This window comes from Mastomys coucha, unplaced genomic scaffold, assembly GCF_008632895.1.
Source record: "Mastomys coucha isolate ucsf_1 unplaced genomic scaffold, UCSF_Mcou_1 pScaffold17, whole genome shotgun sequence".
Taxonomy (NCBI): domain Eukaryota; kingdom Metazoa; phylum Chordata; class Mammalia; order Rodentia; family Muridae; genus Mastomys; species Mastomys coucha.
In genome coordinates this window covers 14193667-14206741 of record NW_022196899.1, presented here as the reverse complement: position 1 = coordinate 14206741, position 13075 = coordinate 14193667, and the positions used below count along the sequence as shown (strand labels likewise).

Here is a 13075-nt window from a genome sequence, read left to right as displayed (position 1 = left end):
CCCAGAGCAGCAGACATAGGGAATACCCCCGAGAGCAGCAGACATAGGAATATCCCGTGAGCAGCAGACATAGGGAATACCCCGTGAGCAGCAGACATAGGAATATCCCGTGAGCAGCAGACATAGGAATACCCCCGTGAGCAGCAGACATAGGAATACCCCGTGAGCAGACATAGGGAATACCCCGTGAGCAGCAGACATAGGGAATACCCCCGTGAGCAGCAGACATAGGGAATACCCCCGTGAGCAGCAGACATAGGGAATACCCCGAGAGCAGCAGACATAGGGAATACCCCGTGAGCAGCAGACATAGGAATACCCCGTGAGCAGACATAGGGAATACCCCGTGAGCAGACATAGGGAATACCCCGAGAGCAGACATAGGAATACCCCGTGAGCAGACATAGGGAATACCCCGTGAGCAGCAGACATAGGGAATACCCCGTGAGCAGCAGACATAGGGAATACCCCGAGAGCAGCAGACATAGGAATACCCCCGTGAGCAGCAGACATAGGAATACCCCGTGAGCAGACATAGGGAATACCCCGTGAGCAGACATAGGGAATACCCCGAGAGCAGCAGACATAGGGATACCCCGTGAGCAGCAGACATAGGAATACCCCCGAGAGCAGCAGACATAGGGAATACCCCCGAGAGCAGACATAGGAATACCCCGTGAGCAGACATAGGGAATACCCCCGAGAGCAGCAGACATAGGAAGGATGTTGAAGGCCTGTGTTTAAGGTGAATGCAAATCAGTGCTTGTTCCTTAACTTACGGTCATAAATTTACAGCATTCCATACGTCATAAAGACTTATTGCTTGCCTTCTGTTTTACAATGCTAATGACCAACCTTGAGGCCTTCTACAGGCCAGACAAGAGCTGTGACTGTGAGGGACACTCCCTGCAGCACGACATGGCCTACACTGAGGTCAACTTGAAGTTACTGAACAGCAATTCCACGTCCCAAGGATAGTTTTGTAAATCTACCCTGAGGAAAAACTGATATGCGTGCACAAAGATGTACACCTTTCATGACCACACTTTTATTACGAAGCTTAAGACTAAGTCATGGTGGATCTGTGTGCAGGTGCTAATGAAGACTCAGACTCAGACAAGCAAACGGAGGTTCTGAGTGGCTGGGGATAGAGAGCAATGGCGAGCACAAAGGAGAAGAAAGTGTAAGTACAGATGTTCTGCAGATGGGTGGTGATGGTGCCGGCACACTGTGAACATTCCTAATGTAAGTGAACTGTGTGTTTAAAATAATGGCTGAAATGGTTTTACCACGTAACAGAGTGTTGATCTAAATGGATATAGACAGTAAATCTTCAATATATGATTAAGGGAAAGGAACATATTATGAAATAATAAAGTATTATACCATTTTCTTTCTTTTTATATTGACATATATATATGTGAATAAGAACATATGTAACTACAGAGGAAAATGTTTGAAACTACAAAGAAGATAAAATGAGTTTTACATTTTCTCCACATTCTACTTCAATCATGCAGTAATATATTCATACATTCTCTGTGTTACTTTTAAAAAGCAAACAATCTTAAGTAACTTTAAAAACTCACTTTTGTGATGATAACCTCTTGTTTCTGGCCAAGTCGATGGCACCGGTCAAAGCACTGATCTTCGGCAGCAGGATTCCAGGCCTAAGGAGGACAGAACTGCATTACTGCTGCTCTACTGTGCACGCCTTCTGCGCTACTCCTTCACCCCACAGGCCTGTATGCCTCCTTCTCTAATGACATTCCAACACTGATATTACAAATAGCCTGGGAGACAGTAGCTCTCCAGCACTATGAAGACAGCCAGCCTTTTCCTCAGATACTGCACTCTACCAACTTCAACAATGGCTGAGAATCTTTTCTACAATGTTTAAGACCTGTGTGTTTTAAAGTTCAACTTTTCAGATTCTGGAATGCTTGTATAGATTCATAATCCAAAACCAAATGTCCAAAACTTTCTGAAGTTTGTGAAAGTACTCGAACAGATCCACGTTTTAGGGCATCTCAGACAGGGATGTTCAACCTGTGCCCAACAAAACTTGATAGGTGTGGCAGGAACAACATAAGACCTGCCAATTGATCAGAAACCATGTGGCTTTCTGGTGTAAAATGAAATTACGCATTCTCTCAGGTGGTTTAAATGACCACACAAAAGATGTCATTCTTGGGCCCCCATATGAAAACGTTTCTCCTCTTTTGCTGAGCATTGATTGGTTTTCTTGATATATTTTTTGCTTTTCCCTATTGATGAAATACAAAACAGTTTCAACAGTAGTCGTAAGTCCTAAAAGCTGTTTCAGGCTTGTTGATACAACCATATGTGTGTGGTTGAAATCAGCTGGATTTGAAAAAAATGAACGTTAAAAGTACATAAGTTCTGTCTTAAGCTCAAGAACATGATGTGATATAAAGAACACCCAGCTAAAGAGTTCTTCCGAATGGCTGCCAAATGGCTTCTATTGTCATCCTTGTTCAGGTCAATGTTTACAGTCACGTTAGGGAGACTTTATGTATGTAGCTTCTGACATGCTAATGTATATGAGCAAAGCCTACGGTGCCCCACGCAGACACACTGAACTCCAGTCCACTAAGGAATGCTGAGAGTGAGAGAAACAGTCTTCCTCAAAGAGCATCCCAACTGGTTCTCCAATACCCAGGGGTCAGCCCTGAAGACAGACACACAAATGACACTATACAGGTTGTATTTATGCATTTAGGAATATACACACACATACATGCTTAGAACAATAGTCCTGAGCAGTGTACCACAAAAGCCGGCCTCTCCTTCTGCCCCAGCCTATGGCTGCTACAGTCCAAAATGGTGGCTCCTGTCAAAAATGGTCGCACCACAACATCTCCTCAGCCCACAGCCCTCACAGAAGCTGTCCAATGACTACCCCTCAGAAGTGGGCCATTCTGGTGTAAAATGAAGTTATGCATTCGCTGCAGGAGCTGTCCCACAGGAGGTGGCAGTGCCTCCGCTCCAGCCTCCCCCCAACCCAGCGGCCCCACAGGGATGGCTTCAGCAAAAGGTGGCTGGCTGCAGTGGTGAAGGACTTCCCACACTATGGGCCCAATGCAGAGAAAAGAGGATGAAGAATAGTCACCAATCTCTGAACAGGAAAACACATCAATCCCTGAGCTCCTTCAAGTTCAGGACTTGAAATCCCACCAATACTCACTCTGGAAATCTCTGTCCTGAGTAGCCCTGAACTCTAAGAAATCCTATATAAGCACTGCGTCCCTCAATGCCCTGGACCCTTCAATAAATCTGTCATGATTTCCCACCTGATGTGACTCTTATTAGAAGAAGCCAAGAAAAAAAGAAGCAGTAGAGAGAAATGAAGAGAAGAGAAGGAGGCAGGCTGGGGCCCTGGGCGCCTCAGCTCAGCTGGGAACACCCTCCCCTGAGCTGCACTGCCTGTGCTGAGAAGGCTTCCTTTTAGAGCTATGTGGTCCCTGTCTTCTCAGGATGGCCTTCCACTGCGACACTGTTCCACCTCGGAGCTGGGTGTTCCTAGGCATGAGGAACCAGGAGTTCATGATTTTAAAAGAAAGAAGGGTACATGAGGGTTTAGAGAGAGGAAGCGAAGGAAATAATGGTAATTGTTATATTATGATCTCAAAAAACTAAAAAAAAAAAAAAAAAATTTAAAAATTGTAAAAGCTGTCAAGATAAGCAGTGCACTGCTCCTCATGACATACACCTTTAATCCCAGGACCCTACAGGCAGAGGCAGGTGGATCTCTGAGTTCAAGTCTTATACAGCAAGCTCCACGCTGTCTCAAAACAAAAAAGATTCTATTTGCAGGCTGTAGAGATGGCCCAACGGCTAAAATGCTTGCTGCTCTTTGAGAGGATTAGACTTCAGTTCTCAGCACCCCATTCAGGCATTTCACAGTCACCAGGTAACACCAGCTTCAGGGTACCTGAAGCTCTCTGCCTGGATTCCTCAGGCATCCCCTACACACACTGCAAACACACACACGTAAACATAAATAATAAAAATTACAAAAAAGGTAAACTTGAAGATTCTTAAAAATGAAAGCAAGAGCTAGAGGTGGCTCGGTGGAATGAGAATCTGCTGTGGAAACATGAAGACCTGGGTTTGAAATCCCAACCACTCGCAGAGAACCTGGCCATGGTCCCATGTTCTTGTATCAGTGATGGGGACAGAGACAAGTGGATTCTAGAAGACAGCTGGCCAGCAAGCCAGGCCAAAATGGCACATTCCAGGTTCAATTAACAGAGCCTGTCCTGACAGAGTAACATGGAGAACAACAGAGAAGATGGCCAGTGTCCTTTCCTGGTCTACATATGCACTTGAACAGGCACACACATTCATACATACATGTGAGTGTGTACATACACATACACTCCCCAAAACATACACAACACACAAACCTGAAAACAGTATTTAGGGGTAAAAAAACCATTTACCCAGCAAGTGCTAGCTGAAAATAGAAATAATTGTAATTCATATGCAGATGCGATTTATAATAGTAGTCATGCTTAAGCTCTCTCTTCTAAATGGCTATGAGGTCTAAGAAAAGGATTACCTTTGTTGTTTTGCTGAGAACTTAAATTGTGTGTTTTCTAGTGTAGGAGACTGTAGTATATCAACTTATGGTTTTCTAAAAATTTTATGAATAACTTGTACTTCACAGACATTTTAAAACTATGATAGCAATAGATGAAATCAATTTTTTTCTATTGCCTGTACTTTATCCAGGAACAATGATAAGCTAACAATATATATCTAGTATAGCTACCAGAAATCCAAATTATCTCTAGGGTGTCTATTATACAACCACATTAAGTGCATGCTATCAGCCAGGGAAGGTTACCTATAATACGTTCATGGACAGCTGAATCTGAATCAACTAGGATGCATGTCTAAAAGGTACTTTTTAGGTCTCCTCCAAGAACTTCTACGTCTCAGAAGAGAGACTTAAATTTGTTTTTGACTTAATATTTAGGCAACTTAGAGGAACAACCACGACAAGCCAGTATCTGACTCAGTCAGATTCCCAATGCCCTGATTGTATAACACAAAGTGAGCGCTCAGTGATTTGTTGCTCACCGAACCTTAAAAGCATTCTAATAGGCATGCTTTATGTATTCCAAAGAGTTGAAGAATACTTATAAGAACACAGAGCCTGCCTAGTTTTACAAATTACTGTGTGATGGTGGGAACACTGCTTACTTTTCTGTGTACCAGTCTCCTCATCTGCAAATAAGGATAATGTTACTGTCTCACAATTAATTGTAACTAGAAAGGCTTCTCTCCAACAGGTTTTGTTTCTTTTCCAGTTGTTTTGCTTTGTTGTAATAGCATTTTAAAAAATCTAGGTAAGTAATTACCGGATCCATTAGGAACACTCGAGAAGCTGCACAGAGATTCAAGCCAACTCCACCTGCTTTTAAGGACAGCAGCATTACTGTAGGAGATCCTGCTTCTGTGCTTTGAAAACACTGAATTGATTCAACTCTTTTCTTCTGAGCCATGGAACCATCTAAGCGAGTAAACAGAAATCCTGAGGCTCTGGTGGAAAAAGAAAACAGATAATATACTGTGAGAAATATTAACTAGTTAGCAAATATTAGTTAAACCAAATTCACTCGTAATTTATTCCTGTGGTACTAAGGATCAGTCGAACTCGAGGCCTTGTACAAACCAAGTAAGCAGCTTTTGAGTGAACGACACATCCATTCAATAATTCATTTCTCGATAAAGCAAATGCCTGCTGAGCATCTAGCCATCTGCCAGGTAATAACTCAATTATTTCCTGACTAATTTAGACCTAATTTTAAAATCTTATGCTCAGGAGAAATTCTGTTGTTACACTGAATAATATCTTAAATAGAAAAAGGGACTTAACCTGGTAAAATATTAAGACATTTGGGGGGGGGCTATCAAACAACACACATGTATAAAAAATCCTCCTATGTGAAGTAAAAGCACTTGTTAAACTTACTTAAGTGATGTTTCTATTAAAGACAGGAATGTGGTAAACTGAGAAACAACTAAACTTTTTATGTTGGGGTTCTTTGTCCGTAATTCAATCAAAGCATGCATTAGAGCATCAATCTGAAAAAGAAAATATTGTATCTATTAGATTCCACCTCAATTGGTAAGATAAGTCCAGACACTCTATTTTTTAACAACTTATTTGCACACACTAATTTTAATAGGGTTCACATAATGCAGGATTCATTGAACAAATCTCCAACTTTTTTTTTAATTGAGAGAGTTTTCAGATAATTTAGCTAAAAAGCAAAAGTAAAAGAAAAAGACTGAAAAAAACACCATAATAATTCAAATTCTTTTCTAACTGAAATTTAACACTAAATATAAACAAAAGCTGGTACAACTAAAAGAATATGAAATGACAGATTAAAAGCAGAATTGGAATCACTATCTTATTATGACATTTCCTCATTAAATATGAAACAGAATATTTACACATGTGGACTTTACCTTTGAGCTGGACGTCCATTCCCTACTGGACTCTTTGTCACTGTCACATGCCAATTCTTCTGGAGGACATTCTAATAAATTATCTCCACGTATATTATTTCTGCATAAAGGACACTTTGCATGTGGCTATATACAAAAGAATAAAGAATGAGCCACATTCATATAACAGAAATATAAATTTACCTAATTTTTTCTCATGTATAGAACGTTCTACACTCCTTATTTTACTCAGGCTTTTTGTCATATTCATTTACTTGGGATCAACCTGTACCTGAACTCCAAACACACAAATACGTCTTCATGTTGTAAGAGACATGCTTACATCATGTTGTAAAGGACAGAGCAAGAGTGTAATCTGACTAAATGCAGAAGCTCAGAGCACTGAGCATCATCTGCTACTAAGTAAACTGTGACAATTTCTTACCCTTAACTGTAGTATAGTAAAAACACATAGAGGTCTTTAATGTAGTGGATCACAACCCCTTGGGAGTTACATATCAGATACCCAGCATATCAGATATGTAAATTAATATTAATAATACCAAAATTGCAGTTATGAAGTAGCCATAAAATAATTCTATGGTTGGGGTCACCACAACATAGGGGACTGAATTAAAGGGCTGCAGCGTTAGGAAGGTTAAGAATAGCTGCAAGGTTTTACCAAACTTGTTGTTTATAAAACTTCTAACAGTGCTGAGAAGTCCTGTCTCTCAAATACTACAAGTTCATTCAAAGCAGGATCTACTAAGGTGAGATTGTATCTTAACTAGATACTCAATATCATTGCAAGAAAAAGATTCTAAAATTAAAACTACATTAACAATGTATAGGAAGGACCAGTCTCAACAGGGAAAGGAAATGTATCGGAAGGACCAGTCTCCGCAGGGAAAGGGAAAGGGCTGGGAGGAGGTGAGGACAGTAGCTCCCACAGCTCTGTCTACTTCAAAATCCAGCCTGAAAGTGTCATTTGTGCAGTTACCACACGTGCAGTATACAACATTTAAAAATACTTTGAATTTGCATTAGCTGACAGATTGCTTAAAGTATTATTCAACTTCAGACATTTTTCACAAAAGAATCTAGCCCTAGTTTACCCTACTTCGTTCCAGACAGTAATGAGCTCGCTGGGACAGAGCTGAGCCAGATTAGGGTGATGAAAGTACAATACCATCAGATGTTAAACTTAGTTTAAGAAAAAAAAGTAAGCCAGGCGGTGTTGGCGCACGCCTTTAGTCCCAGCACTTGAGGCAGAGGCCGGCAGATTTCTGAGTTCGAGGCTAGCCTGGTCTACAGAGTGAGTTCCAGGACAGCCAGGGCTACACAAAGAAACCCTGTCTCGAAAAACCAAAAAAAAGTAGTATATTAATAAGTGCTTTAAATATATTAGATTGAATTAAACATGTTGCTTTTTTACTTTTTAAAAATTATGGCTACTATAAAATTTAAATTTATTGTGTCTCCATTAATATATTTACTTGAACACAGGATCTGAAATTTAGAACTAGAATTACTGACTAAAGAATAGCATCACCACTCCAAAGAGTAGTGTCGTTTAATTTATAATAAACACACCACTCATTACAACGCTGAAATTATGAACCATAAAAGGTGCATTATTAACTTCCAGTATGGAATACCTTATCATCTCTGGAACTCGACTGAGTTTTCACTATACCAACGAAAGGCAAACCGCCCCATGAAACACTGACCCACACTCAACCGCAGACTGACCTTCTCACACTGAATGACCTGACAAATGCAAGGCTTACAAAACACATGTGCACAATGCGTTATCACAGGCAATGTTAATGAATCCAGGCAGATTGAGCATTCTTCATCTGAACCAGAGCTCAGAATTAACTTCATCTTCTCTATTAACATCTTTCTCAGTTCTTCGGGTGTATTGTTTCCTAGGAAAAGAGACGCTCAGAAATTAGTTTCAGGTCACACTTCGTAATGTGACTAGAATAGTTTATCTTATATAAGAAAACTTTACTGGGCTAGCGAGTGAGATGGCTCAGCGGGTAAGAGCAGTGACTGCTCTTCCGAAGGTCCAGAGCTCGGATCCCAGAAACCACATGGTGGCTCACAACCACCCATAATGAGATGGGATGCCCTCTTCTGGTGAGTCTGAAGACAGCTACAGTGTATTATGCCAGAGGAGCGGGCCAGCAGAGGTTCTGAGTTCAATTCCCAGCAGCCACACACGATAGCTCACAGCCATCTGTACAGCTACAGTGTATTCATGTACTCATACACATAAAATAAATAAAAATAAATCTTTCAAAAAAAAAAAAGAAAACTTTGCTTAATTGTCTTTCATCTTTATTCTGGCATTTGCAAAAAGCATGCCATGAATTTGGAATCCTAAGAAAATCTGGGAAGGTACAACAGCCATCACACTTAAGCACCTCATAAAATAACATCTGCCACACTAGCAGCATAGAAGAAAGAACCAGTATGAATGTTCTTCTACATTGAAATTATACTTCCATTTCATTCATAAAAAATTCTTGAAGCCAGCAAGATGGCTCAGCTAAGGACACCTGCCACGATGCTTGACAATATGAATCTAAATCCCAGAATTAACATGGTACAGAAAGAACTGATCTCACAAGTTATGCCCTGATCTCCCACATGCGTATTCATGCACCCATACTATTCATATACAAACACACAGAATAAAAATGTAACTTTAAAAAAAAATCTTAATTAAAGCAAGGTATAGCAAAGTAACAAACCAAATTCAAGTTGTATAAAAACCTGTCCTTCTAACTGAAATATTTAGCAAATACAATGATATGAACTGATCCCACTTCCTTACCGGAAAGGCCACTTGAAGACATTCCATTTGTAAGAAGATGGGTGTGGCAACAAATCTGCCGCAATCTAAGCAGAAGACCCAAGACATCTGCATAGTGTGCAAGGACAGTCCCTTCAGTAAAATACCTGAGGATAAAATGCCAAACATCATGAGCACCTCTAACAAGAACAAAAACAAAGGCAACCTCATCTTTAATGAAACCAACAAAAAAGTCAGCTAGGAAAATGTCAATATGCATGACCCAAGTTGGATGCATGCCCTGTGTCCTGTGTGTATCCTCACATAACACTCAGAAATGGAAGTTAGCAAGGCCCTCTGACCTCAGAAATCAATATTTTAAATAAGCTTTTATTTTTGTAGGCCCAAGAAATTACATTTCAACTATATTTTAAAAATGAAAGGAAGAAAGAAGGAATGACAAAGAAAATGTTAACGTATAAGCCACAAAAGAATAGTTTTCAATATACTTCAGACTTCTAGCTAAAATATTGAAAATCTGTAAGTCAGCTAATAACTAAAAAAGTAGACAAACCCCAAAACTTTAAAGTGGCATTCTGTTTCCATACCTTCCGATGGCAGCTTTGCCTTCATTTTTAACAGACTGATAAAGCTTTCTCTCTTCTTCTGACAGAGTAATGTGCTGAATAAATACTTTCCTTTCTGGTAACTCCAAAACAGGTTTCCCTTTAATTTTGCTTGTTTTTGTTCTTCTAAGTGTGATACTTTTAATTAAGGACTGTAAACGCCTAGTCAAAGTAAAACAAATAATTATGTAACTATTTTTAAATACACTGAGCAATAATGAACAAAAAACAAGAGTACGTTGATTTATAACCTTACTAAAATGAAAGTTTAAAAAATCATTTATATTCACAAAAATATTATGTAAATAAAGAACTACTACTAAAAATAATAAAGTTACACCTCCATATAATACCAATTATTCTATATTATATAATTACTTTTCCAAAGCTTTTCTGGCTTTGTTGATAACAGTGATACTTTTATTTCTCAAATGCCTTCTTATCAACTACACCACTCCATATACAATATCTGAATTCTTACTAAGCAGCTTATTAAGTTTAAGGTACTTTATTTAAATAGAGTACAGATATGAGTAAAAGCTTATCTTCTGTACTCTAACGTAATCCTCTTCTCTTGAGTTAAAAAACTCCCATGGGCTTGCTATCACCTTTGGGGCCTTCAATGCAAGGCAAAGGGGGTGGGGCATGAGGAGAGGAATCCTGGGGGTGGGGGTGGGGGACCAGGAAGGAGGCAGCATTTGGGATATAAATACATAAGTAACGTTTTAAAAATCCCATGCAATGTAATATGAAAAGTAAAGGTATAATATGAATATCAAATAAGTTAATGAGTAACTGAAAAGTAAAATCATGCAACCTCAGCGGAGGAAAATAAAATGCCTTTCTTGGTTCTGTAATCTTTCCACTTTTTTCCCTCAATGTCAATTTTTTTTTTAAATGATGCCTATCAGTTATTATTTCCAATAACAATAAAATAAACAGTTTTAAATGCAGAATTTCTCAGGAGTCATGCGACCAGTTTTGACAACTAGGAGTAATGGCTTATATTTTAAATCATTACACTTGAACTCACAGCTGGAAGCACACTTTACTGTATCCACTCGTCACAGAAATAAGTATGTCAATACATACATATTATACATCTTTACTGTATCCACTCGTCACAGAAATGTTTGTCAGTACATATATATTATACATCTTCACATGGAGAACGTACTCTGGTACTTTTTTTCCATCTCTAGTATGTTTCTTTTTTAATGCTGACACTTTTATAATGACTGCATGGTCCACTACACAGTCCCAAATCTTGTTTAGACAATAGCTGCTCTAGAACCACAGCACCCAAGTATGTGGCAAAATACCCATCAATGTCTTCTTCTTATTGTTGTTTTTGTTTGTTTGTTTGTTTGTTTTGGTTTTTGCTTGTTTGTTTGTTTCTGAGACAGGGTTTCTCTGTATAGCCCTGGCTGTCCTGGAACTCACTCTGTAGACCAGGCTGGCCTCAAACTCAGAAATCCACCTGCCTCTGTCTCCCAAGTGCTGGGATTAAAGGCGTGCGTCACCACCACCTAGCTCAATGTTTTCATTCTTTTGTCACTGTTTATCTGTGTCCACCAAAATCAAGCATATGACATGTTCATTAAAACTTGATAACACAGTCCATTGTGTACTATATACATCAAATGCCGCTATAAAAGTTATATAAGTCATCAAAATGTACTGCATAGTGAATCATCAAAGGATATAGCTTTCCTTTAAAAAAAAATATTGTTTACTTAACTTCAAAAACATTTCAGCATTCTAAACAAACAAAAAATAACAGAATGTTGCAAAATGAGTTTAGGTGCAGAGGGTTCTTGAACTTCCATTGATGCAGCAGTTCTTTGCTTTGGTGACAATAATGGGTTCTACAATTACTTTAAAAAGTTTAAAATCTACAGCACTTTGTTGCAGGATTTTCTTTATCCAATCACATTAGGGCATTGGCAGGCCTGTGATAGGTCAGGAAAAGGGAGTTGGAGCTAGGAGTTTGGGAGGACAGATGGAGAGGTAGCAGGGAGAAGGCGGGGAAGCTAATATGGACTCACACAAACAGGAAGACGATCCTGATCCCACGTGGTTTTAAACAGCACAAGTGGCTAAGATTTTCACAAGGTTAGAATAATTGGGTTAAGGCCTTATCTTTATCAATTGGCTCTGAAATGATTGTATTGACATCTTGTAAATTGTGGTCTTATAGTTATATAAATTGGATTGGATAATTAAGCTTTAAGAGTCATGTTTTTACTGGGTAACTAGGCATTGAGATGGCTGGCTGATTGTGGCATGTGTGGGGCGTTGCAAAGAAGGGAGATGAACTCGCTAGCTGAGAGAGAGTAGCGCTCAGTGGTAAGAACACACCAAGCAGAACCCAGCCGGGTCATAGTGCTGTGGCCCGCCAATACCGGTTCTAGAGCAGGAACCTGGACTGGTGGGGCAGGAGTGATGGCGGGATAACCTTTTTAGTATTGCAACAGCACTTAAACTAAAGAAAAAACTCCACACACTTGTCATGCCAGCTGATCCCTTCCACCTTTCCACAAAAAAGAATGTCAGCAGAATGCTATGCCATTATATATAAAAACAAGACAACCTGAAGCTCGATGTGTGCCCACTGCAGTATCAACAGGTCCAGCAGCGCACGCCGAGCTACAGCCCCCTCCAAAAGGCATCTTCCCCTCACAGTCTCCACGCCGAACAAGGAGCATCGAGAATCTGCCTGGGCTGTTACGTTCTCTTTACAAACTATAGATATGTACAGTTGACATCTCAGGATTTCTAGCCAATAACCATATAGTTAACACTGCCTTACCAGTAGAGAACAAAATGCCAGAAACATCTTCAAATGCCTTGTCACACCAACAGCAAAATGCACTGAGTGAGGAGGACAAGAGTGCCTTTTCATTTTAAAAATGTTGGGAGCTATGTACAACTCTGATACAGTTTCAGGGAGCTCCGACACCTACGGCCACTTCATGTAACCCACTGATACCTTGAGAAACTACAATATGATTGGGATCAGATTTTGTAGTTAAACCTAACAAGGACAGTAGACATGACTCAAATAAGAGATGTGTCGATCACAGTGCATCTCCTACTCTTGTGAATACAAGGAGACTTTTTATTCATCTTCTTCCTCCTCCTCCTCCTCCTCCTCCTC

At 39.7% G+C, this 13075-nt stretch overlaps 1 protein-coding gene across 2 annotated transcripts in view; it reads right to left on the bottom strand.

The window, feature by feature from the left end:
* Hltf (helicase like transcription factor) overlaps positions 1-13075 on the bottom strand; it is a 59461-nt gene that overhangs the window by 4428 nt on the left and 41958 nt on the right. For both annotated transcript variants that reach the window (XM_031376435.1, XM_031376434.1), the window contains exons 16-22: positions 9898-10077; positions 9332-9456; positions 8239-8417; positions 6508-6633; positions 6005-6117; positions 5391-5571; positions 1590-1670 (exon numbers count right to left, since the gene is read on the bottom strand). In XM_031376435.1, coding sequence (XP_031232295.1) covers positions 1590-1670; positions 5391-5571; positions 6005-6117; positions 6508-6633; positions 8239-8417; positions 9332-9456; positions 9898-10077 — 985 coding nt within the window. The remainder of the gene's footprint in view (positions 1-1589; positions 1671-5390; positions 5572-6004; positions 6118-6507; positions 6634-8238; positions 8418-9331; positions 9457-9897; positions 10078-13075) is intronic.